General features: G+C 41.1%; 1 protein-coding gene across 1 annotated transcript in view; it reads left to right on the plus strand.

Annotated features, from left to right (window-relative positions):
* Positions 1–27,628, plus strand: part of LOC130078195 (insulin receptor-like) — a 51,564-nt gene that overhangs the window by 14,695 nt on the left and 9,241 nt on the right. The window contains exon 5 of the mRNA XM_056243718.1: positions 25,439–25,760. Within this exon, the coding sequence (XP_056099693.1) occupies positions 25,439–25,760 (322 nt within the window). The remainder of the gene's footprint in view (positions 1–25,438; positions 25,761–27,628) is intronic.

Consider the following 27,628-nt stretch of genomic DNA (forward strand, 5'->3'; position numbering starts at 1 on the left):
TACTTCAAAACGAAGACAGCATCTTTCAGTTTTGCCGCGATAGGTGAGAGAGAGTGAGATACACGATCTCTTGGGACGAGACGGCAGTTTAGCGCTGCGTGTCTGAGGCAATTCGATATAACGACAGTCATTTTAAAGCATGATGACTACCCAGATAGCGCTCTGAATCACCGTGAGGTTCAGAGTTCCTCTGGCTACGTGGGACACGCGGAGCCACGGACTATTTCACGAGAGCAGCCAAGAGAGCGAAACACTCGTTTGCTGAGCCCAACGGACAGCTTTGGGACTTGTTACAGGTATTATTGATTTTATTTTATTTTTGCTCTTTAGAGTGAAGGGGCCAATTTTGAGTTTGCTTTAACGGCCACAACGCACACAAGCAACGCTACAGGCCTGCAACGCGGGGGGAAAGCGCGCACGTGAGACTGTGTGAAAGTGTGTGTGTGTGTGTGGGCCCACGATTATTTTATTATAACTTTGGTTCATCTGAGTAAGAGGATCCTTTTGTAATTTGTTGATTTGAAGGGTTAATTTAATGTAATTAAAAACCTAACTACATAGGCAATTTTGCCATTTGAAATATTCAAGTGACATTTGTGACATTTCGGGGAGTGTTTTGATAACCTAGGGAAGTTGTAATTTTTCTTATTTGAATATTTTTATTTTCATTCTATATTCAAAGGACTTTTAATAAAATGTGTAATTGTTTATTGTGAAAGAACAGATTCATTTCCTTACTTTTGGTTTGTATGTTAAACAGTGGTAGTGGTGTTGTTAAATACTCTTTTTGATGGTTTTATTTCTGTGCTCCATATCAATAAGAGGTCAGACTATTGTTAGTTGAGTTTAAGAAGAGTTCCCAAAATTAGTCGAGAGACACAAAATAAAAGAACCCGTGTGATCACTCTAAATATCTCTGAAAAGAAGAACCTTCTGTCTGAGTAGGGTGTTACATAAAATGGTGGCCAGTACGGGGAACTCAAATTTCCTCTTGTTGGTATCGTAACTACTTTACCTCTTACTGACTGTTTTGTAATTTAAGATGGATTTGTCTAGCTCTTGTGATTTCCAAGCAGAACTCTCTAATTGGTGTGAAGAGGTTCTGATTGATAAAACTCATGCCATATTGTTGGTTGGAGTGTCAACAGAGGTGGAAGTGGCACATATTGAGGATGTCACACAATCTGTAAAAGCTTGGGGAAGAGTGCGAGTTAGAGCTACCAAGGAAGGTTCCAGCCCATTTAAACAACTGGTGTTGTGCGAGTGTCGTGAGACCATTAACCCTGAGCTTGTTCCCACTGAACTGTTGTCTGCTAAAGGGGAAGAACCCTGGAAAGTTGTTGTAGTCCAGAGAACTGTACCTACCTCTGGAGGTTTTGAAGAGAAGCTTGCCAGGTTTTTGGTAGGAGAGGGAAAGTCATTAACTGATTTACAAGGTTTGGTGTCTCCTTCAGGTCCAAGTGCCAGTTCTCCAGAAGCTATCATACGTGCGTTGGGGGATCTGTTAGAGAAAACCGGTAAACCGCCCAGTGATAATGTCTATAGGAGATTACGCACTTTTTCTGGCACTGTGCCTACACCTCAAGGGGAAGAAACATTGGAGGGCTGGGTCGATCAAGCCCGAATGATGATTACTGAGTGTGAGTGCTCAGAAAGAGAGAAAAGACGAAGGGTAGTAGAGAGCCTAAAAGGGCCGGCACTCGAAATCATCAAGGCAGTACGATTCTCTAATCCTGTAGCTAGTGTTTTACAATACATAGAAGCACTAGAAACTACTTTTGGAACGTCGGAGTCAGGAGAGGATTTGTATTTTGCCTTTCGCCTTTTAAGACAATGCTCTGGGGAAGCCTTATCAGATTTTCTGCGCAGAGTGGACAAAGCATTAAACAAAGTTGTGCAGAAAGGTGGAGTGTCTCCACAAATGCTGGATCGAGTTAGGGTTGAGCAACTAATTCGAGGGGCCGTTGAGTCAGACCTAATGCTTCTGCAGCTGAGGCTTAGAGAGAGGAAAAATCAACCGCCAACCTTTTTGACACTTTTGAATGAGGTCAGAGAAGCTGAGGAAAATGAAGCTGCCAGGAAGAAAATAAAAGCCACTGTAAAGTCTGTTCAGTGTCATGACGAAGGGAAACTTAGCTTTTCTGTGGTGAAAGAGTTAAAAGCAGATATCAAGGATCTGAGAGCCAGGCTAGTACAAGGGTCCCCAAATGTGTCAGCTGCTTCTGTGATGTTGGAGTCTGGGCATACTTCTTCAAAGACACAGGTTGATACCCACCGTGATTTGGAGGTGAAATCTCTGAAAGATCAAATAAAGCAATTGCAGCAGAAGATTGGTGTTATGAGTGTAACTCATAGCCAGTCGCCAGAGCAAGTTCAGAGACCACCCAGCACTTGGTCTATGCCACCCAAAGGCAGGTCTAGACAGATTCAGGAAGACTTCTTCTGCTATCGATGTGGAGAAGATGGACACATCGCAACTAGGTGCCAAGCCCCTGAAAATCCCACAAAAGTGATCCAAAAGCTAGTCCGTTCACTAAGGAAGGCTAAAAGTGAAAGAAGTGAAACGCCAAATGACAGCAGTAAGGCAGGACAACCTGATTGTTTTTCAAAGAAAAGCCAGATTGATGCCTTAGAAACAGCATGTCTCCCTAAAGGATTGGTGGGGCCTACCTCTACAGTGTCCCTGAAGCTCAATGGACATCCGTGTAGAGCTCTTTTGGACAGTGGATCCCAAGTCACTATTGTGTTTGACTCTTGGTATTCTAAATACTTGCTTGATGTGCCAATTCGACCCCTTCATGGGCTATCTATATGGGGACTCAGTTCATCTAATTATCCTTACAAGGGATATATTGTGGTTGATGCTTCTTTCCCCACCTCCGGTACCAAAGTGGAGGAAACCATTTCCATTCTAGCATTGGTCTGTCCAGAGCCCCAAGGACCCCAGTCAGTCCCAGTGATAATTGGGACAAATGCCAGTTTTTTCACAAGGTTGGCGGCGCTAACAGAAGAGACTGGTTCTTCCAACATTGCTCACAGCTTTAGGATCAGTTCGCCTTACCAGGAGCTGTGTTGTCCGCAAAAACCTAAACCAAAAGAGAGTGCTGACTGTTCACAGGGAAGAGTCAAGTGGGTGGGACCCGGTTCTCTGACAGTACCTTCAAAAGGGGAACTCCAAGCAATATGTCAAGTAGAGTGTGAGAAGCCCATACAGAAGGACATTTTCCTTGTGGAAACTTCTGCAGAGGATCAGTTGCCTTCAGGACTGTTCATTCCTCCTGTGGTTTTACCCTTACAAGAGGAAAAGTTGAATCAACTTCGAGTACCAATACACAATGAGACCTCTAGAGACATCTCTCTTCCACCTGGGACTGTAGTTGCGCAAGTGTATTCGACTGATACAGTGGCTGTTGCTCAGAAGAGTAACACTGTTCCTACTACCATTAATCCAGAATTGTTTAATTTTGGAAACTCCAGTGTTCCAGAAGGATGGAAGAAAAGGTTAAGTCAGAAATTGTCGGACAGAGGAAATGTGTTTTCCTTTGAGGAATGGGATGTAGGAATTGCAAAAGGGGTTGAACATCACATAAACCTGCATGATCCCAGACCTTTTAGAGAGAGGTCTCGTCGTCTTGCGCCTGCAGACATTGAGGACGTTCGAAGGCACATAAAAGATTTACTTGCAGCAGGTATTATTACAGAATCGAGAAGCCCTTACGCATCTCCCATTGTTATAGCTCGCAAGAAGAATGGGAATGTGAGGATGTGTATTGATTATAGGACACTTAACCAACGAACAATTCCAGACCAGTACACCACCCCAAGGATTGATGATGCCCTTGATTGTCTTGTTGGCAGCAAATGGTTCTCTGTCCTTGACCTTCGCAGTGGGTACTACCAGATAAAGATGGCAGAAGAAAGCAAAGAAAAGACCGCATTCATTTGTCCGCTGGGGTTCTATCAATTTGAACGCATGCCGCAGGGAATCACAGGAGCTCCAGCGACGTTTCAGCGGTTAATGGAAAGAGCGGTCGGAGACATGCACCTTCTGCAGGTCATTGTATATTTGGATGACATCATTGTATTTGGTCGGACGCTGGAAGAGCATGAAGAGCGACTCCTGAGGGTACTAGATCGGCTGGAAGAGACTGGGTTGAAAGTTTCAATTGACAAATGTCAGTTCTGCCAGACACAAGTTAAGTACGTGGGGCATATTGTTTCTGCTGAAGGAATATCGCCTGATCCTGAAAAGGTAAAAGCAATTACCAGCTGGAAGATGCCGACAGACCTGAAAACCTTAAGATCCTTTCTGGGCTTCTGTGGGTTTTACCGCAGGTTCATTAAAAACTATTCTGCCATTGTGAGACCTCTGACAGAGCTGACAAGAGGTTACTTGCCTGCGAAGGGGAAAAAGAAGGTCACTTCTGAAGGGAAGATGTATTTCAGGGAAACTGACCCGTTTGGAGAACGTTGGGATCAAGAGTGCACAAATGCATTTGACAACATTATCTATTGTCTCACCCATGCTCCAGTCTTGGCCTTTGCTGATCCTGAAAAACCCTATGTCCTTCATGTGGATGCCAGTTTAAAGGGATTAGGGGCTGTTCTAAATCAAGAATATCCTGGAGGACTTAGACCTGTAGCCTATGCCAGTAGAAAATTGAATGCTGCTGAGAAGCGCTATCCAATTCACCAACTGGAATTTCTTGCGCTGAAATGGGCTGTTGTGGACAAATTCCACGATTATCTGTATGGCGCTAAGTTCTCTGTGCGAACAGATAATAATCCTCTAACATATGTTTTGACGAGTGCTAAGTTGACTGCAACTGGACATAGATGGTTAGCTGCCTTGGCTACCTATGACTTCAGTTTACAGTATAAACCAGGCAAGCATAATTTGGATGCTGACGTGTTATCCCGATACCCGACAGGTGCAGTTGATTTGGATGGATGGAAAGCAGTATCAGAGTCAGCTGTGAAAGCTGTGTGTCAAATGACCAGTTGTTCAGAGATTTCCGTCAGGTTGATTGATCAACTTGGGGTCCCTCCACAGATCATTCCACAGCTATATGTGTGTCCTGTGCAACTTGGCCCTGATCAGATGGCTGGAGTTACATTTGAGGAGTTTAGGAATGCTCAAGAGCAAGACACCGTCATTGGTCTTGTGAAAAAAGCAGTAGAGTCAGGAAGTTTACTTTCCATGCCGAAAAGTTCAGATACAAATGTGGTATTGATGCAGAGGCAGGAGAAGAAACTAATAATCAAACACCAGCTTCTATATCGGGTGACTAAAAATGACGATGGAAGGGAAAAATCACAGTTGGTGCTGCCTAATACATACCATTTTCAAGTGATGAAGTCTCTGCATGATGATAGTGGACACCTCGGAGTGGAAAAAACAACTGAACTTCTGAAAGATAGGTTCTACTGGCCTAAAATGACGAATGACATTGAGTTGTATGTGAAAAATTGTGGCAGGTGTATTGCCCGAAAGACTTTGCCTCAGAGATGTTCACCATTAAATCAAATCTCTAGCAATGGGCCCTTAGATTTGGTGTGCATTGACTTTCTTTCAATTGAGCCTGACTCCAGGGGAATCGCAAATGTTCTGATCGTAACTGATCATTTTACCAGATATGCCCAGGCATTTCCTACAAAAGATCAGAAGGCCCTAACTGTTGCCAAAGTTCTATGGGAAAAGTTTTTTGTGCATTATGGTCTACCGGCCAGAATACACTCTGATCAAGGAAGGGACTTTGAAAGTCGTCTGATTAAAGAACTGTTCAGAATGCTGGGTATTCGAAAGTCCCGAACCTCCCCTTACCATCCACAGGGTGATCCTCAGCCTGAAAGGTTTAACAGGACACTGCTGTCTATGTTAGGTACCCTTGATCCAGCTCAAAAGAACCGTTGGAGCCAGCATATTAGTCAGTTGGTGCACGCATACAACTGCACTAAAAATGAGTCAACTGGATACTCCCCATATTACCTCTTGTTTGGACGAGAAGCGAGACTGCCAGTTGATCTGTGTTTTGGCCTGCCACTGGATGAGGAAGCAGGAAAAACTCACTTGCAGTATGTCCAAAGAATGAAAGGTGAACTGCAAAAAGCATACCAGTTGGCTGAAGAAAGATCTCTGAAAAGCCATCAGAGAAATAAACGGTACTATGACAAAAAAGTGAAACATCAGCACTTGGAGAAAGGAGATCGAGTTCTCATTAGGAATCTTGCTCTGACAGGAAAGCACAAGTTGCAGGATAAATGGAAATCTTTACCATATATCGTGACCGAGCAACTAGAGAACTTACCAGTGTACAAACTAAAACCAGAGACAGGAATGGGAGGGGTGAAAACACTTCATAGGGATCATTTACTGTCCATTGGAGATGATGTGAGATTTCCGAAACCTGATACAGAAAGAGAAGTGATAAAACCTCCAGTAACCCGAGCAAACACTGCACAGCAAGAGCAGTTAAGAAGAGAGAAAGAAACTGGAACAGAGAATCCAAGTTTGGAGGTGTCTTCTGAAGATGATGAAGAGAATGGGTACTATTATGCAAATCCTGATTGGATTAGTACATTGACTAAACCATTGTCTTTAGATTTCCCTGAGCCTGTAGTAGTAGAGGAGGAAGCTGTAGCCCGTGGTCCTGAAAATAATCATCCTCCTGAAGAAATGATGGAAGAAAATCCAAGAACAGAGATTGAGGAGGATAATTCGTCCCATGTAATTCCTGGTTCAAGAGAGAACCTGTTAATAGATGTTGAAGAGAGTCAGCGTAGACATTCTCCTAGAAAGGAGATAAACACTATGGAAAGCCGTCCAAAGCGAAAGGTGAAACCAGTTGTAAAGCTGAGCTATGATGAGTTGGGAGAGCCTTCAGATCAGCCTTTATCCATTGCTTATGGAGGGATGCTCATACGAGTTGAGGGGCTGTCTCAAAAGAGATATTCTTGTAGCACCGTTTGGTGTCATCCATTAGCACGATGTGCCTGTTGTGAAGAAAAAAACCTCAATATATCCTCACCTACAGTAACTACCAGACATAGTTAAGTCAGCAGTTAATAGCCTCATGAGGTCATGAGATTTTGAGAAGGGGAAGAGTGTAACCTGGGTGAAGTTGAGCATTTGAATGTAGTTTAAGTAGAGTACTTATTTTTTGTTATGTTTGATGTAATTCATGAATCTCAGCCTATGTGACTGTTTCTTTAAAATTTAGTTTTGCTATTTTGTTTGGTTGAAATGTACTTGCTGGACAATGTGGTTTTTACAAGCAAGTTTTATCATTTCTTTTGTGTTATTGGATAAGGGATTTGCAAAGCCCACCTCCTAGAGAGCTATTCGTGACGGTGGTTGGTGGGTGTGAGAGAAAGGAACGAGAGAAATGACAGGCGGAGAGGCGGTGAAAGAAAAAATCCAAATCGGATTGATATTCCTAGATTGTCGTTTGTTTTGTTTTACTAACTAACCGTTAGTAAGTGATTTGTGACTAAGTTACTTTACTGTTTAGGAGTGTGGTGTGAAAGACCAATGTTTTGTTGAGTTTGATACCACGTTACTTCAAAACGAAGACAGCATCTTTCAGTTTTGCCGCGATAGGTGAGAGAGAGTGAGATACACGATCTCTTGGGACGAGACGGCAGTTTAGCGCTGCGTGTCTGAGGCAATTCGATATAACGACAGTCATTTTAAAGCATGATGACTACCCAGATAGCGCTCTGAATCACCGTGAGGTTCAGAGTTCCTCTGGCTACGTGGGACACGCGGAGCCACGGACTATTTCACGAGAGCAGCCAAGAGAGCGAAACACTCGTTTGCTGAGCCCAACGGACAGCTTTGGGACTTGTTACAGGTATTATTGATTTTATTTTATTTTTGCTCTTTAGAGTGAAGGGGCCAATTTTGAGTTTGCTTTAACGGCCACAACGCACACAAGCAACGCTACAGGCCTGCAACGCGGGGGGAAAGCGCGCACGTGAGACTGTGTGAAAGTGTGTGTGTGTGTGTGGGCCCACGATTATTTTATTATAACTTTGGTTCATCTGAGTAAGAGGATCCTTTTGTAATTTGTTGATTTGAAGGGTTAATTTATGTAATTAAAAACCTAACTACATAGGCAATTTTGCCATTTGAAATATTCAAGTGACATTTGTGACATTTCGGGGAGTGTTTTGATAACCTAGGGAAGTTGTAATTTTTCTTATTTGAATATTTTTATTTTCATTCTATATTCAAAGGACTTTTAATAAAATGTGTAATTGTTTATTGTGAAAGAACAGATTCATTTCCTTACTTTTGGTTTGTATGTTAAACAGTGGTAGTGGTGTTGTTAAATACTCTTTTTGATGGTTTTATTTCTGTGCTCCATATCAATAAGAGGTCAGACTATTGTTAGTTGAGTTTAAGAAGAGTTCCCAAAATTAGTCGAGAGACACAAAATAAAAGAACCCGTGTGATCACTCTAAATATCTCTGAAAAGAAGAACCTTCTGTCTGAGTAGGGTGTTACATATACTTAGAAAAACAATTATTGCTTTTGAAATACAAATATTTGCAGTCATGTATGTCCGTCTTATTGAATTCTTTCTACACATGTATAGTGTCTCAGGCAAATTACTGACTGCACAAATCAAAGCAAACCTTCTTATCAACCTGTTAGACACATATTACAAGCTCAAAATGATTATTCTCACATTGTTTTAAAGCAGGGTCTCTCTCCAACACGTCGCTCGCGAGCTACCAGTAGCTCGCGGCCTGGTTGGTGGTAGCTCGACAAGGGGCAGTTCCAGGGGCGTAATTTGTGGGGGGGATGGGGGGGATATAACCCCCCCAATATTTAAATCTATGCATTACAACCCCCCCATTATTTATACCATGATCACAATATCAGGAGGCATACCCAAACTTCAACCCCCCCAATGTTCAAACCAAATCTACGCCCTTGGGCAGTTCACATATCGCGCTCACATATTTTGCGAGCTCAAGTTCGTTATTTCAAATGTAGGTGCGCGTGCGCGGCAAGCGCGCTCATAATTGAAGCGACGCGCTCATTTTTTCCAGGCGCGCAGTATGTTGCTCTTTGTTCGCTCGTTTGTACTTAGCGGTTGTCTATGGCAACTATTGACAACAAACCCACCGTATGGTAGCCCATTTAAAACGCGGCACACGCAACGACGGGCCGCACTAACATTACACTTTAATGTCAAGTAGGGGGCCACAAAATATCACCCCGCGGGCCGCAAATGGCCCGCGGGCCGCGAGTTTGAGACCCCTGCTGTAGAGCATCAGTTAAAACTGCTCGTGATCCGATCATCTCTTCCTTCTAGTTCATTTATAGCATCAAATAAACATGAATGAACATAAGAAGGATTGTTGTTTTAACCGCGAAAAGGCGTCAGTACACTCCGTTTTACAAGTTCAAATCCTCCCATGTTAATCTACTATCTCTCCTGACTGCTCTGTCGGACAAAATGGCGGATGGCGAAGTATGATTGGTCAGATTACCTGTCAATCAAGCTCCACGCGAAGGGTCAATTGTGAATGTTGCTGTTGTATTGTGTTTGGTAAAAAATAATGTTCCACTGGTAAAAAAAATAAAAATAAAAAAATTCAGCCATTTCAGATTCACAGCAAGTATATATTAAGACACATGTTGTCTGAAAAATATACTGGAGAATATTTCTGTAGTAAAAATTAGGGCTGGGCATTGACACTAATTTCACGATTCGATTCACAAACTAGTGATTCGATTTGATATGGATTAATTAGGATTAATATGGACAATTATGTTTATACTTATTTTTTTATATAAACATTTAAATTGTGGTTGCCAAAAACACAACAGATTTATTCCAAAATAGGCCTATACATAATATTGAAGAACAGGTTAAGTAAAAATACAATTGAGGAAAATGCTCCTCTTAAGAGCTCATTTTTCTAGCTGACTAAAGAGTTTATGGTCACTAAACGGTAAATGTAACATTACGTGTAATTTTTTACAAGCTGTTTTATTGACGTCTTTCCGCTGTTGAAACACTGAGCAAAATGTGACATTATACGGATTTTGGCAAGTTGTACTGTATCTTTCAACGTACCTGATGATGGAGCTGAGAACTCGTGAAGAGCTTATGTGTAAAGGTGTCAAAACCGCAGCAGGAATCCCTTTGTCACACATACTAACCAAGATCAAAAAGACGCTGTTCTAATGCCTGTACGGATCTGTGATGGGCAACATCGTGACTTGAGGACTCCTTTTTAGGGTTGCATCTTGTGACATCATGTCCTGTTTTTGGTGCGTTTACATGTCTTTGGTCCATGTTGCGTTCATATTTGATTCGAACCGCACCAGAGTTTGTTTGGAAGCTGACCGAGACCCATCTTTTCTCTGTCCCCTTTTTCCAACCAAACATGCCAAGTGTGAACACACCCTAAAAGATAGATTCTTGGGATTTAAAAATCGATATCGGTTCATTAAAATGAGAATCGATTAAAATCGAGAAATCAATATTTTTCTAATTTTTTTTTTTTAAACCAGTTCTAGTAAACATAGGTCTTGGGTGACAGCTTGGCTGATTTACAAGTTAAAGCTCCAATAGCAAAGATGAACCGTGTGTATGTGAGCGAGATGGCGCTTGTGTTTGGCTGGATGAAGCCAGTCTGGTACATTGAAGGACAGTCTGTGCCAATACAAATCTTGTCCGCCTGGTTCAGCGTCCTATCACCTGCTCGCTATTCACCTCACACCCCTCTCAACCTGATTCAGCTCAAGTACCTTGTTTACTTCCACCTCTTTTTGGAGGGAAATGATATGTAAGGGCTCGATGAGTCCGTTCTGCCTTAAATGCGTTCAGTAACAGAAGCACATGTGCTCTTACGTTGAAAAATCGAGGAGCGCATTAAAAACTTAAGGGGTGAAATAAAAATTCATCAAATAATGACAATTCATCAAATAATTGATTAATTATTTGAATTTATTAGAATACCAAAGTACACTAGGTTTTTAAATATTTCTGCTTCAATTGTATTTAATAAGTATGTAAATATTTATTTATTTTAATTATTTAAGTGTAATTAACATATTATTGTCTCGATACTAGTTAAAATCTGCTAATATATGTTAAATTGTTCTTTTTTTTTGTTACAGGGCAGCTTAGAGAGAAACTACAAGAGTTTGGTATTAAATATACAAATTAAATCCCAGATGTGTAACCAAATTATCAATAAAAAAACGTTTTGTCATGTGATAGGTGAAAGTTTAGTCGGGCATAATGTCAAAGTGAAACCCCATTTCTGGAGTATGATGCAATGGCGCTGTATTTGGGCAAGCGCTGGGGTGAGCGAGTGTGTAACCCTACAGCAAGATACCATATCCCATATCCCCAATGAAACACGCACTCTCTGTCATGCCAAATAAACATGACCTGTCCGTGTTTGTTTGTTTAGCCTGACATTCATGTTTTCTGTTCCTCCAAGAAATTGTTTTTCCACAAAATAATAATGAGAGGAAAAAGTTTGTGTTCGTGGTGGAAGTTTTTTTTTTTACTTTCTTCTGCACTTATTTTCGAGACTTTAATTATAATATGTATTTATATGATTCATTTTCATAATATTATTATTTATGTGATTTTTTTTTTTTTTTTTTTTTTTTTTTTTGCAACCCTCTACTTTTCTGATCTTTTGCATTTTCATTCATCAGTACTTGTTATTCCAAAAACAAAAGCTTCACCTACAAACAACTTTTCCAATCAATTCTTAAAGTCCCCCTGTGGTGAAAATCCAGTTTTTAATGTTGTTTTATGTCTATGTGGTGTTTTTAATATGCTTTAAGACAAACCATGTGCAAATTCATAAGTCAACACCATTGCTGAGTATTTTGTCCTTAAAACTGCAGTGAACCAAAGACAGTCTCAAAAACACGGTTTGAAATCGCTGGTGTTTCTGACGTGACCTTGTAACCAATCAGATCAACGTGTGAGAGTGGAGGCGGGGCTCATTTGCATATTCATAGAACACCTTTACTAAATGAGAGAAGGGTGTAGATACATTCAAGCTATTATGAGACATGAAGAAATGTTTTTCAAGGAAATAACACTTAAATATGTCACTTTGGTGATCAAAGATAAGTTTTAAGGGATTAAATGATTGACTACATGGGGACTTTAATAGATAAAACCAAAGAAATTGCTAATTCGGTTTCATGTTGACTCTTAAATGCTTAACTGTTTGGTGATGCACTGATTCAACTGTATAAATGTTTACCAAATGAATTAACGTGGCGAAGTGCTTGATCCATTTATGAATGCACTAAACTGTTTTCTGTGAAAGCAGGCATTTAGTGTCATAGAGGATGCAGACGCGAGGTTGAGTGGAAAGATAAAATCTGTGCAGGTTCTTCTGTAAGCGTCGCTTTCCATTCTTAGCTAGACAAAAAAAAACTCAGTATGCTTGAAGTATGATATGTTTAGGGTTTGGTTTATTTGGTCTTTTGTGGTAGTGTAGCTGATAACAAGAGCATAAAAATGGACACACTTCATTAGGGTTGCCAACTTTCTGAAATGAAAATAAGGAACGGGGGGGGGGGGGGGGGGGATGTGGTATGTGGTAGTGACATGCCCCCTGAAATTCATACATTTTATATCATATTATAATGCAACTTATTAGGCCTATATATTTATAGAATAGCAAAGTAGGCTTAATCAATATACAAGACTTAACCACACAGATATATAAAGGCTATCATGATCATTTTGCCAAAAATGAACCATGTATTTGTTTAGATTATAATACGTTTTATTTTTAACTTAAACAAATACAACATATAACATTCGAAACTCATCGGCTTAGACTGCATTTGAAGAAAAATAAACACAACAGTTTTCTGTAGCCTTGTGCGAACTTCTAGACCTCTAGAATGTTCTTTCCGGCGCAAAACATTTAAAAAAAATTTTTTTTAGTAGTTTTTCTTATCATAGCCTACAATTGTCTTCGGAAACACATTTTACTTGATTTACTGAAGCCTGTAAAATGCATTTGCAGCTGCACAGCTTGCACATTGAGCGTCTGGCGTCATTACACGTCAGAGCCCGTCAAGGTGGCGCCAAGTCCCCGAATTTGCCATTATAGCAGCGGGCCTTAATTCGTTCATTCATCATAGTCTGTCTGACATATATATTAGAAGCTATGCGTCTGTCATGGATTTGCACTGAATTGATTCTCAAAAATACGGAACAAAGTGCGTTCCGTATCAGTTCAATACGGAACAAGCCTTTTATGTGTCAAATACGGAACGATTCCGTATTATACGGAACGGTTGGCAACCCTACACTTCATCCTGTTTCTCAGAAAATGTTTATTTCCTGTGAAGATTTTTTTTTATAAATCTCTCTGCCTTCAATGTTATATATATACACATGCATACATACATAAAATGTAATAAAAAAAATATTTACATTTATTTTTTATTAAATTATTATAAAAAGAATATAAATTATGATAGCTCACATTTGTCACGGTTTGGGTTTTGTTTCTTGTTCCTGGTTCTTGTCTGTCATGTGATCCCCTGTTTTAGTCATGTGATCTTGCCTTGTGTTCCCCTGTCTGTTGTGTCATGTTGTCATTGGTTGATTGTTTAAATGTTCACAGGTGTCCCTTGTCTCGTTGTTAGTCCAGTATGTATTTAAGCCCTGTGTCTTGTTCAGTCTTTATGAGTTCTTAATGTTGTAATTTTGAATGTTGGCTGTCCTGTTCCTGAGTCTGTATTTGTTTAGGTTCTAGTTTATTTAAATAAAGACACTACTGCACGTGGATCCTGGTTCTGCCTCTGCTTCAGCCGCATCGTAACAGAAGAACTCATCGCCAATGGATCCAGCAGTTGTTAGCAATCAGGCCTTAGGGAAATTTCTATCATCTCTGTCTCAAGATGGCCAGCCCTGGGAGAGGTATGTGAGGGACTTTTTGGCGTGTTGTCATCTGGGAGCGCTAAATGACGCCCAGCTCGTGGACCTGTTTTGTAGCGGGCTGGATTGGCACATCGCTCAAGTTATGCCGGATGATCATAGTGGCTGGACCCTGAAAGGGTTTGTTGATCTGGCCCTTTCCTTGGGCGGTTCGGCACTTGCAGAGCCTGAGTTTCCCCACGTCGCGCCAACCATCAACCCAGCCATCGGATCGGTCTATGGCCATCCAGGACTTATTTCCAGTGTGGCTGACCCCCCGCTGATGTCAGCTCGTGCTACCAAGAGAACCATCACTCCCATGCCCCTCCAGCCAGAGACCGCCGTCCAGCCAGAGACCGCCGTCCAGCCAGAGACCGCCGTCCAGCCAGAGACCGCCGTCCAGCCAGAGACCGCCGTCCAGCCAGAGACCGCCGTCCAGCCAGAGACCGCCGTCCAGCCAGAGACCGCCGTCCACGTCACGTCTGCCCAGCCAGAGACTGAGCTTCACGTCCCGTCTGCCCAGCCAGAGACTGAGCTTCACGTCCCGTCTGCCCAGCCAGAGACTGAGCTTCACGTCCCGTCTGCCCAGCCAGAGACTGAGCTTCACGTCCCGTCTGCCCAGCCAGAGACTGAGCTTCACGTCCCGTCTGCCCAGCCAGAGACTGAGCGTCACGTCCCGTCTGCCCAGCCAGAGACTGTTCACGTCCCGTCCAGCCCAGAGACCCCTTCACCGCTGGTTCCGTCCAGCCCAGAGACCCCTTCACCGCTGGTTCCGTCCAGCCCAGAGACCCCTTCACCGCTGGTTCCGTCCAGTCCAGAGACTTGTAATGACTCTGTCACTCTCCCCATAAATTTTTTGGGGGGGGGGCCCTCGCCGTGGGCGCCCAAGGACCCACGGCCACCTGAAGGGTCTTCACCACCGTGGCCACCTGAAGGGTCCTCACCACCGTGGCCACCTGAAGGGTCTTCACCACCGTGGCCACCCGAAGAGTCTTCACCGGCGTGGCCACCCGAAGGGTCTTCACCGCCCTGGCCGCCCGATGGACTGTTTGCTCCGCCCTGGCCACCCGAAGGGTCTTCTCTGCCATGGCCGCTCGAGGGGTCTTCTCCACCATGGCCACCCGAAGGGTCTTCTCCGTCATGGCCGCCCGAAGGGTCTTCACCGCCGTGGCCGCCCGAGGGCTCTTCACTGCCCCGGCCGCCGCCTGCGCTTCCTGCTCCGTCCTGGTCGCTCACGAGCCAGGTCCACCCATGCTCCGTGGCCCAGGCTCGCCATCCCTGTGTCCTGGTTCCTGGTCCCAGTGTGAGCCTGGCCCTCCGTCCCTCCCCCAAGACCGCCTCCACTCACCACCCTCCTGAACTTGTGTTTTTGGTTTTGTTTTGATGGGCGTCGGGAGCCGCCCATAGAGGGGGGGCTATGTCACGGTTTGGGTTTTGTTTCTTGTTCCTGGTTCTTGTCTGTCATGTGATCCCCTGTTTTAGTCATGTGATCTTGCCTTGTGTTCCCCTGTCTGTTGTGTCATGTTGTCATTGGTTGATTGTTTAAATGTTCACAGGTGTCCCTTGTCTCGTTGTTAGTCCAGTATGTATTTAAGCCCTGTGTCTTGTTCAGTCTTTATGAGTTCTTAATGTTGTAATTTTGAATGTTGGCTGTCCTGTTCCTGAGTCTGTATTTGTTTAGGTTCTAGTTTATTTAAATAAAGACACTACTGCACGTGGATCCTGGCTCTGCTTCAGCCGCATCGTAACAACATTACTCTGCAATTATAACCTTATAACGTATAGACGTTGTATTTTATTCTGAAAAGCATAGTTGAAATAATTATATAAAAAAACATCATAAATTCTGCTTACTGGAAAAATGTGATGCGCAAAACAAAATTACAACAAAAAATTATTAACTTCTCTTTTATTCTGAACTGTGTAGATACAAAAAAGTAATAATTGAAAAAAATTATAAAAATATTTAAATATCACAACCAATATAATGGCTCAAATTATATGACAATTATAAACTTATGCATGTAACTTATATTACTTGTATTATTTACATTTGAAATTGTTTATTAGTGTAAAAAAATTAAATACACCCAAAAACAAAAATACAGCCAAAAATTATAGCTCAAATTATACGGCAATAAATGTATATAACTTGTTTGTTGTTCTATTGCGATCATAATATATGATTAGTTATATAAAAACTAATAAATTATGCTTATTAGTGTATAAAATAACTAAAATATAAACATATTACAACCAAAAATATGATCACATTTTTTCAAAATTTTAAACTTATGTTTGCTATAACTTGTGTTATTCTGTAAAGAATAGATGAAATGGTCATATAAAAATAATCAATTATGCTTATTAGTGAATCCCAGTTTAAGCTTGGCAACATTCTAAACTATATTGAAACTCATTTTAAATCGAATCTCATGTTTTTGCAGACCAACTCAGACCAAGGCAGCTCACTAAGTTTTGGAACGTAACTTAAGTATAATAAAATTAAAAATGCCACATGTGATCTACTTTTTTGTATTTGTCATTGTTTTTTTAATCTGATTTGAAATTAATATCACTAGCAAAATTGAAAGAAAAAAAAGTATAATAATGTTTTACTAAATGAATCAGACACAGTATTCACAGTATTAGTTGGTGCAATTATTCCTACACATCCCTAGTTTGCTGAAATATTTTTGAAGGCCAGGATTTTGGTTTGTGGTTATAATGCCAGACAGTGGTTTAATATGCTTAGGGTGTTTTTTACGCCCCAGATTGACATATTTTGCTAAATTTCAGGAATTCTGCCTTTTTGTTTCTTTTTTTTATTCTTCCTTTTTCGGCTTCTCATCCGTTTTAAATGCATTCTAGACTGATAGTCTCTGATAATCTTCACTCAGACGCGCGCTTCAATCAGTTGCGGAGATTCTCTATTTGTTCCGGTGAAATCGCAAAACAAAATGGAAACAAACGTGTTCCTGCTTGATATACAACCACTGATAAACATTATCGGTTTTGATGAGGGAAAAAAAACCTATACGAGTGGCGTGCGGATTAGAACCGAGAACCTCCGACACGCTTGGCAAAAATTCTGCCACTGGACCGTTACAGTACATACGTACATCAAGCTGATCTAATACCAATTAAATCCAAAGTACTATTTAACCCCCCCACCCATCACATTTTTGGTCGGACATCATCACATCTTTGTATACATTTTTATTTATTTACATCAGTAAGCTACAGGACATAGTCTTTCAAAACATGACCTGCGCGAAAGAGAGAAAAAAATTAATGTGTCATGTTGCCTAACCAGCACTTTTGAAAATGCACTTTCGAATGGGTCTCTGTCCCCAGCACATTTCAAACCAAACTGACGCCCATGGTCTGATGCAAATCGAAGTTGAATGTATTCTCTTGATTGCGCTTTGCCAGGAGTCGTCCGACAGTCTAAATCCTAGTTCTCCCTCCCATCCTGACCTAATATGACTAAGTGACAGCGAGGTGATCATCTGAATATCCTCATATAATCTGCTCACTCCTCTTTGATTTAGATCCCCCTCCAACCACTCCTCTATCCAGTTATTTGACGAGAGTAATGGAAAGGAAGGGAAATGTTTCCGAACAAAGACACGCACCTGCTGATACCTGAAATAATGCGAACTGGGGATATTATACTCATTTACCAGCTGCTCAAATGACATGAACACACCATAAAAAGATCCTTCACCAGTTTCAGACCATTCCTGAACCATGACTTAAATACTGTATCCATGAGTGAGGGTGGAAAGAGTGTGTTGGCCGAGATTGGGAGAGAGGACATAGCCTGTCTATGTTTGAAGTGGGTCCTGAATTGGGACCATATTCGAAGTGAGCCACTCACAATGAGAGTATTTGTAAGGCGCTGCTTACTGAGTGGCAATGGCGCACATACTAAAGAAGGTAGGGACACCGGATGAGTGGAATGTTGTTCCATTTCAACCCATACAAGTCCACCCCCCTCGTTAGACGCAGAGACCCAATATATTAATTTATAAATATTAGCTGCCCAGTAATATTGTAAAAAATGTGGTAGTGCCAAGCCTCCCGCCTCTTTCTGTTTCTCCAGATGTGACCTCCTTATTCGTGGGATGGTCTTGTTCCAGATAAAGGTAGATATAGATTTATCAAGCTCTTTGAAAAAAGACTTAGGGATAAAAACAGGTATTGTATGAAACAAAAATAAGAACCTGGGCATAATTATCATCTTGACAGAATTAACCCTGCCAGCAAGCGATATAGGCAGCACTGACCAACGGGAAATGTCCTGTTTGGCCCTTTCCAGGGCTGGTTTAAAGTTATGCTTGAATAAATCCCTGTATTTGCTGGTTACTGAAACGCCAAGATAAGTAAAAGTGTCGCGAGTTTCTTTTAGTTGATATGCCTCAAAAGACATCTGTCGAGCCTGGTCGTTAATAGGGAAGAGCAAACTCTTAGTAAGGTTGATTTTGTAGCCTGAAATCTCTCCAAAGTTAGAGATCATTTCTAATGCCTTAGGAATAGAGGTGCAAGGATCGGACAGATACAGTATCAAATCGTCCGCATATAGAGACAGATTGTGATTTTGGCCCCCCCCTGACAACACCCGTGAGCTCCTCAGAACTCCTAAGTGCAACCGCTAGTGGTTCAATGGCGAGGTCAAACAGAAGTGGGCTCAATGGACAGCCCTGTCTTGTCCCCCTACCTATAGGAAAATAGTTGGAGATTATTTTATTAGTACGGATGGAGGCCTGCGGGGTAGCATACAGGATCCTTATCCACAAACAAAAACCCAGTCCAAAACCAAACCTCCCCAGAGTTGCAAAAAGATACTCATACTCAATCCGGTCAAATGCTTTGTGAGCATCGAGGGAGAGCAAAACCTCTGCTGTAGGTGGAGTTTCCGGGGAGTAAATAATATTAAAAAGCCTCTGTATGTTGCCAAAAAGCTGCCGCCCAGTAATAAAAACAGTCTGATCTGGATGTATCACTGTATGCATAACAGACTCCAATCTACTAGCCAGAACCTTGGTCAAGATTTTGTAATCGCAGCAGAGTAGACTCACAGGCCGAAATGACTCACATTTCAGAGGGTCCTTTCCTTTCTTAAGAAGGACTGAGATAGTGGCCTGGGTCATTGTGGGAGGGAGAGTCTTACGCTCCAATGCCTCGTTATATACATTTTTTAAAAGAGGGGTTAGTTTAAATTAAAATTTCTTAAAAAATTCAATAGGGAAGCCATCTGGGCCTGGAGCTTTACCGCTCTTCATTTTTTGAATTGCCCGATCAATTTCGGCTGCGGAAATGTTACTACCGAGATCTGCCCTGTCTTGTCGGCCTATGGTTGGAATCTCGAGACCATCGAAGAACTGAGCTAACTTAGTGCTATCACAATTTTCAGTGGCATAGAGGTCTTCATAAAATTTTCTGAATTGTTTATTTATGCTTTTTTGATCTGTGGTTATCCCTTCTGGAGTGTTAATCTCTGCTATAAATCCAGCCTCGGCGGATTGCCTTAGCTGATGGCTTAGTAGTTTGCTGGCTCGTTCCCCATGCTCGTAAAATTCTTGACGAGATTTAAGAAAAAGCTCCTCAGCTACTCCAGATGCGAGAGTATCAAATTCTGTTAACAAACCTATTCTCTCTTTACAAAGAGCCGCAGATGGAGCTTCAGAATTTTTATGATCAACATCCTTTATCAAAGAGATCAACTCATTAAGGCGTGCTGACCGTTTTCTGTTCATGCTTACATTATAAGATATTATCTGACCACGTAAATATGCTTTCATTGCCTCCCACAGGTTCGAGTGGCTCGTGTCTGGTGTTTGGTTTGTTTCTAGAAAGAAGTCGATTTGGGCGGATAAGTTAACAAAATCTTCATCAGACAAAAGACGTGGGTTAAGTCTCCAGTTGCGTTGTGGAGGCTCGTTATCTGGAAAGCAGAGCACCATTGTTACTGGGCTATGGTCAGAGATAACAATACTATCATATTCACTAGACCTCTGCAGGGGGAGGAGTTTCTTGTCCAGCAAAAAATAGTCTATCCTGGAATACGAATTATGCACTGGAGAAAAAAAAGAACTGTCTAGAAACCGGATTTCTATATCTCCATGCATCAATCACCCCATACGCTTGGAGAAAAGCGTTAATAGTCTCTGCTGATTTACTAAGTGTTCTCGGTACAGCCCTAGACCGGTCCATAGTGGGATCCAAAACACAGTTTAAATCTCCCCCGAAGACCCATTGGTGACTGTTTAATTCTGGAAGGAGTGAGAAAAAGTCAGTGAAAAATGTAGCATTATCCCAGTTTGGAGCATAGACGCAGGCCAGTACTACTGGTAAATAAAATAAATGTCCTTGAACAATAATAAACCGACCGTCTTTATCTTGAATCGTATTTGTCTGTACAAATTGCACTTCCGTGTGGATGAGAATGGCCACACCACGGCATTTAGCGTTAAATTTGGAGTGAAAAATCTGGGAAAATGCCCCCTCTCTTAAGTCTGGAGTGATCCTTATCAAGCAAGTTTGTCTCGGTTAAGAATGCTATGTCTGTTTGCAGCTTTGATAAATGAGAAAACACCTTACTACGCTTTACTGGGTGATTAAGCCCTTTGATATTCCAGTTCGTAAATGTATTGTTTGCCCGCCCCGAACCACTAAACTTATTTCTCGCCATATTCTAGTATCTGAAATGACCTGACAGCAGCCTGCCTAGAAACAACCTGATCGTAAAGCTTTTTCACAAGTGACAGATCTCTGTTTTAGGCATTGTGTAATTAAAACCAATAATAAAAAACACAAAAACAACAGAAACAACAGAAAATACAAAAATACAAAATCAAACACATCATTCACATAACCCCATTGCTGGCCTCTCCCCAAACAAAAGGCTGCATACTCCCCCAGTCGTACATTATCGCACAACATAAAGCTTACCTTGTGAGACCGAGTCCCACCAAAACTATATTAATGACAGAATAACATGTTGCAGCTAATCTTAACTGTAACGTTAATCAAATATAGTACACACTCCATAAATGTCCAATCTAGCACCTTATTTATATTACACTTTATGTGAGTAACCTTAACCAACATAAACAAAATATCCGAGCCAACCAGTCATGCGTTAACAGGGCCCGACAGTTAAAAAAAAAAAAAATGGACACAGTAGAATAACATTAACTTTCGATGGAGTTTCAAAACCGTACCGTCCAATGAACAGTGAAGCTCTAGGTTTAAGGAAATGTACATTTTAAATCAATCCGTTATGTGTTATCAAGGCCAAATCAGCCCAAAACAGAAAGTTTGTCGTAAATTTGCGCCTTTGCTGACGGTCTTTAGCTGGTGATTGGATATATTAAACCCCCTTTGCTTAAACAAAGTCTTTATCAGGATGGTAGTCCGGATAACGTTAGTCAAACATACCTCTGGATCGGATGTAAGAAACCACGGAAAGTATGTCACTCGATCTACGCGATCACATCTATAGGTTGCGCGCTTCAGGTTTTCCATTATGAAATCCTTGGCCTGCTTTGGGTCTTTAAAGCTTGTGCGTACACCATCTGGCGTCGTTATCCTCAGCTCCGCCGGGTACCACAGGCCGTAGCGGATTCCCTCACAACTCCTTAACAGGCCTCGTACTCCATTGAACTCTGCCCGCTGCTTGGACACTGCCTGTGTGTAGTCTGGTTGGATGCGGATCTTATCGCCGTCCCCCGTAGTCAGCTGTTTCATCTGCCCAGCTTTCCTTAGTATTTCCTCCTTCTCCTGGTAATAATGGCATCTGATGACAAAGCCTCTCGGCGGGTCACTGTTACCCGGTCTCACGCGCAGCGTACGGTGTGCCGGGTCCAGTAAAGGGGGCTTATCGAGACCAAGCGTCTCCTTCAGGCACTGAGATATAAAATCCGTCGCGCGCTTCCCGTCCTCCCGTCTTTCCTTTATCCCGGTAATACGCAGGTTATTGCGACCGACGCGACCGTGCCTCCAAGTCCTCATTTCGTGCTTTCTGGGTAGCAAGCTCCCTCTGCACGTTAGCCATGTCCCGCTCCAGAGCAGCAATCAGATCGGAGTGGCTGTTGGCTGCAGTCTTGAGTGCGACCACCCGTTTATCTAGGGCTTCACTCTTGGCGTTAGCATTATCGTTGGCTAGTTTAATTTCTGCTCTTAGCTGGTCAACCTGGTTCCGAATTTCAGCGGATTGTGCCTCTGCTTTGGTGAGCAATTCAGTCCTCAACTCGGCGATTGCTAGGAGGATGGCCTCATGTCCGGGTCCGTGGTCAAATGCGGCGTTAGGTACAGCATCCGGTGCAGCGTTAGCCTCTGGGCTAGCCTTGGAGCTAACCCTTGTATCAGGCGCTTTCCGGGGGTTTTTAGACATTTTCAGCGAGCGTTAGGTCAAAATGTCAAGCCTGGTGCGACGTCTTGGCTTCAATAATGAGCGTGACTCAAGGTATTTACATTAAATTGCTACTTCTATATTTCTTACTAGTGTTGGCGAGGAGTTCGGTAAACCACGTCCTCACATGGCGCCGCTCAGACCGGAAGCCCATTTATGAAATCTTAAATGTGTGTAGACCAGTACACTGTTTTTTTATTAATAATGAAAAATATTGTTTTATTATTAATAATTTTAAAATATTATTTTTTATATATAAAGTATAAAAAAAAACATTTCTATATCTTCCATACTGTGGAGTATATCCTCCTGGGACCCAAGAATAGACTTTTGTCCACTGTAGTGGACATTATATTTTAGTGAATTTCTCTGACATCATACATGTCACATGACACAACCTGGGTGTCCTGTAAAGAGCGCATTCAGGACTTTTCAGAGATACCAAATGTTTGGAGGTTTCACCATGAAAACAACTTCTCCTTGGTCTTTAAAAATGTCTGACATTAATTTAGTGATCAAATGTAGCATTCTTATGGAAATATGATAATATAGTGTAATTATAATATAAATTGGACTACTTTTCAAATTGTATTTCATAAAACAACATCTCAGGAAAATGTTAAGGGGTTTAAAAAAAAAAAAAACTTTCTGTTACAGAACAGGGCATTGATTTCAAACGTGTCCACTGTAGAGGACATCAGGACTAAAATCATGTTTATCAGGCATTCTGGGAGACACAACAAGTGAATATGGAAATAAATTATACATCAATATTCCTATGAAATGTTAGATATTATTATTAAAATGTTGCCAATTATTACTCCAATTATTACCCTTTATTCTTTCATTAAATGTTGCTCCCAGAACACATTAATGTGCAAATTAGATACAGTGTATAGATACATTGCATTGAATGGGAATATTAACTCATGGCCATTTTACCCACATATTGCAAAAAGTAAAATGGTGTATCAATTCATTCCATTATTTCTTTCTTAACATAGTTGAGAATAATCTTTATACAAATTTTGGTTGAAAAAATCCTGAAACCCCAAAATGTATTGGTGATTGAAAAAAAAATCCCATTGTTTTTGCCTATACATATAATTTCATGTCATTTTATTTTTTAAACAACTTAGTCCTGGCGTCCACTACAGAGGACATAGCATAACGTATGAATAAAATATTATTTTATATATATGTTTTTTTACCATTTGTTTATTGTGCTCTAAACAGTGTGATGACATGGAAAAAAACTAAATTCAAAAAACTTTTTTTTTCTGGGTCTCAGGAGGATATATTGTATACAGGACAATATTTTCTTTAAAAAATAGTGTAGGGAACAAAAATTACAAATTACTTTGTAATTGAAATAGAATAGAATAATAGAAATTGAAAGTCAAGTGTATTGCATTATAGGAAAGAGCAAAAGTGTGAGCTTCAAATGTCAAAATCAAGAAATACTGTTTTCCTTAAGGCAAGACCAGTGAATAGGGTACAAATATTACTAATAGATATTGCCATGCTTCCCCAGTTGATTGATATTTCAGAAAACTTGATACAAAATGTTTCAATTTGCAAATGAGGCATTATCTAACATTGAACATTGGGTAAAGACAAAATTCTTGTCAAAGTCAAAGGTTTTTACAGAGGTCATCACTAGTGGTGAACCGATATGTCGCCATGGCCGATTTTTGCATTTAAAAAAAATTATTGCCATTGACCGTTAAGTGTCAGAAGTGGGCTTTTATTTTGACAGTAACGTGACTTTTATTTTGGCAGCGCCTGAACCAGTCCCTTTAAGGCAAGTAATTTCACTCAGCGGCCATCTTTGAACCGTTAATTTCTTTTTAAAAAAACGTTTTGTCCTAGCCTGGTTAAAACCAGACAATTCTCAGTTGTAACTGAGTTAGGGTCTGGCAAAGGTCCATAGACAAATCATTTCCACAGGGGCGTCACCAACGGACGTCGCTCAAATGCCTCTTGGCGCAATTGGATAGACCTAAAACCAATCAGAGCGATGAAGGAGATGACATATGCAGAGGGCTCTCGCTAAGACCCACCCATTCGTTTAGCCACCAACTGGGCAAGCTGGTTGTAACAGGGTTCGTTGTTATGGGAAGAAGGAGGCGGAAACCGGCGAACATTCACACATTTTAATAACAAAATAAAACAAATACAAAAACGAAAGTAAAGACGGCAGTCCCCCACGGTCGACTGCCGCCACACATAATAAAACAAAACATCAAATAAAATCCAGGCCTGTCCTCTCTCGATCTTCACCGTTGTCGCTCCTCCTTTTATGCTTCCGCTCCTCCGTGAGAGATGCGAGACCGGTGCGTCTCACAGGTGTCATTCATTATCACTCGCGCCATTCTCTCACGTCCCTCGGCCTCGTCCTGCTCGCCACACTGGTATATCAGACTTTTGCCGGATCCAGTCGTTAAGACAGCGATAACATCTTTTTTAGACATGAAGGATTCGAGTGTTGTACTTTGCTCGGGTTTTAACGAAAAGGAACATTTTAAATCGCTTAAAACAGACGCGATAGCTGATTCGAACGAGTGATGTTCCACGGCGGCATCCATCTTTGTAATGTACAAAATCTGCTTCAGTGTTGCTGCGCTGTCGTCATCGTGTAAAGCCCGCCCCAACGTTTCAGATTGGTGCCTCGATATCGACGGATTGGAAATAGGCTTGAATGAGCTCTTTGCCAGACCCACTTGCAGAGCAAATCTAAATTTGCCGGAAGTTGTCTGGGTTTTCCCAGGCTAGTTTTGTCCGTTCATTTTAATAAAGCGATAAAGACCTGAAGAAAGTGGCAGTATTTTTATTGGCATATTAAAACATAAGCATAGGCAACATTAAACTAATGTATTGTAGCTAAAATCTACTGATGCAAAAAGATAAAGTGCAATAAAATAAACAATAATAGTGTATTTTGGATGTTTTCTTTCCACTAGTTTTAAACATGTTATGGAAAGCCCAATATCTCTGACCAGTGCATGGAAAGCAATGTATTTGCCTGTAGTAAAATTAATCTAATAAGTTATCTTTGTTCTTTTCTCCCTTTTTCCCATCACAGTTTGTCCTTCCGAATGTGCTCACGGTGCCTGTACCCCCCATAAGGAGTGCTGTCACGATCAGTGTCTGGGCGGCTGCTCTTTGCCAGGGAACGCTACCAAATGCGTAGCTTGTCGCAACTTCCTGTTCGGCGAGGCGTGCGTGGAGCGTTGCCCGCTGGGATACTACACCTTCAAGGGATGGCGCTGCGTGTCCTTAAAATTCTGCCAGGACCTCCACAACCAGTGCAAAGGCAAGAGCGGCGACTGCCACGAGTACGTCATCCACAACGGTGCCTGTATCCCAGAATGCCCGTCTGGATACACCACAATGAATTCCACCACGTACGTACCGGCTTTTTGTTTTTAACTACAGGAGCAAGACTGACAACCGTTAAACAGCGTTCGACGCATGTTGACGAGGAACAGAGACTTTTCAGTAGCACAGAATGAGATTTAGGAACTCCGAGGTAGATAAATAAAACACAAGAGAAGACAGAGTTGAATTAAAAGGCCGAGACGGTCTCGAGGAGACGCTTTTGTCCACGGCAGGGAATATATCAGGGAATGTTAACAGCAAGAATCAGTCTAGCATTCAGAAATGAGTCTCAGAAGTTCACAGGTCACATTTCACCGTGGAATCACAAGGAAAAGTCAGAAGTATTGTTCTGAATTTTAAAGAAAATAAAGACTTTTTAAGGAATATGTAAGTCTTTATTTTCTTTCAAATTTATAATTATGTAAAATAAATCTAAATTTTATTGCCTCAGTTGTTATACGGAGTGTGTGTGTATATATATATATATATCAAATATGATTTAATTATAATGTTATATCATTATTAATCAAATTGAATTAAATGATTCATTTATTTAAAATATTTTAATTGTGAAAAAATTTCACAATATAAAATAATATTAAAGAAAATGATTTAAGTATTTTTTTGCATTTACATTATTTTCATGACAATTAAGCACATTTTTACTCTATATTCTATATTAATGCACTTTTTTAATTGTTATTATTAATGGTGATACTGTATCATTTATTTATTAAAATCAATTCAATGAAAAATTGAATTATTGAATTATTAAAATAGTAAATTATTTAAAATAATATTTAAATTTTAAATGAATGACAATGAGGAAAATGATTTGGGTTTTTTTTTTATTATTATTTTCTTAAATTTGATGTTTTTGACAGATTTTGTGCCCCCAGAATCAGAATCCACTTTACTGAACTGTTCTGCGCATGCCAGTAACTTGTACACCACGCTCTCTTTTACCCGCGCACTTGTACCATTTCTTAAAGGGCTAGTACAATAAACAGAACATAACATTTTCCCTCTTTTTTTTTTTTTTTTTTTTTACCATGTCTTGTGAACATTGTAGCGTTAACCACATCAAAACCACCCTTAAAGAAGAACATTTAATATTAGCTGTTACTCTACCTCTATCAATAACTGGATAAATCACTTTACATTCACTAATAATACATTTCTCTTTTGTACTCATAACTTTAAGTCACAAAGTCTTTCATCCATAAAGGAGGGTTCCTTTGTCTAATGGTTCTTCTGTCCGTATTGTCAGCAATCACATGCTCAGAGGATAAAGGGGGGTCTCTCTGTGCCTCATCTGATTTTTCCACAGGAACAGAGTTTGGAACTGCTGAAAGGCGTGAGGCATTCCAGTTTCTGCCGTCCTCCAGGAGGTAAGTATTTGGCCCCGTCCTTTCCATCACTTTCTGTGGTTTGGTGTATCTCTGCTCACCTTTCTTGATCATCCAGGGTTTTTTCACTTTCACTTCATCACCTGGTTGAAAGTTAGACTGCAAAGCACTCCTGTGTCTATCTGTATACTCCTTCACCTTGGTTTGTTTCATTTTCACTTTTTCATGCAGGTCATTTTCATCCTCATCAGACTTAGGAAGGTTTATTATGTGAAGCTTTGTTCTCATTTGTCTCCCATGAGGTAGTTTAGATGGAGGAATCCCAGTGGTGGCATGTGGAGTGGACCTGTAATCTGTGAGGAACTGATGAGTAAAGGGCTTCCATGGCTGAAGAGTAGCCGTTTGTAAGCAATCTTTTAACACTCTGTTGAATCTTTCCACTTCACCATTAGAGCAAGGATAGTACACATCAGGCGGTGAGTACCTCTGACAACAAAGTCATCCACCACAGTAAGTTCATCTCGGATCAGGTAATATGCTCTGAC

Source organism: Rhinichthys klamathensis, unplaced genomic scaffold (genome assembly GCF_029890125.1).
Source record: "Rhinichthys klamathensis goyatoka isolate OS25496 unplaced genomic scaffold, OSU_Roscu_1.1 h1tg000830l_1, whole genome shotgun sequence".
In the NCBI taxonomy this organism is placed as follows: Eukaryota; Metazoa; Chordata; class Actinopteri; order Cypriniformes; family Leuciscidae; genus Rhinichthys; species Rhinichthys klamathensis.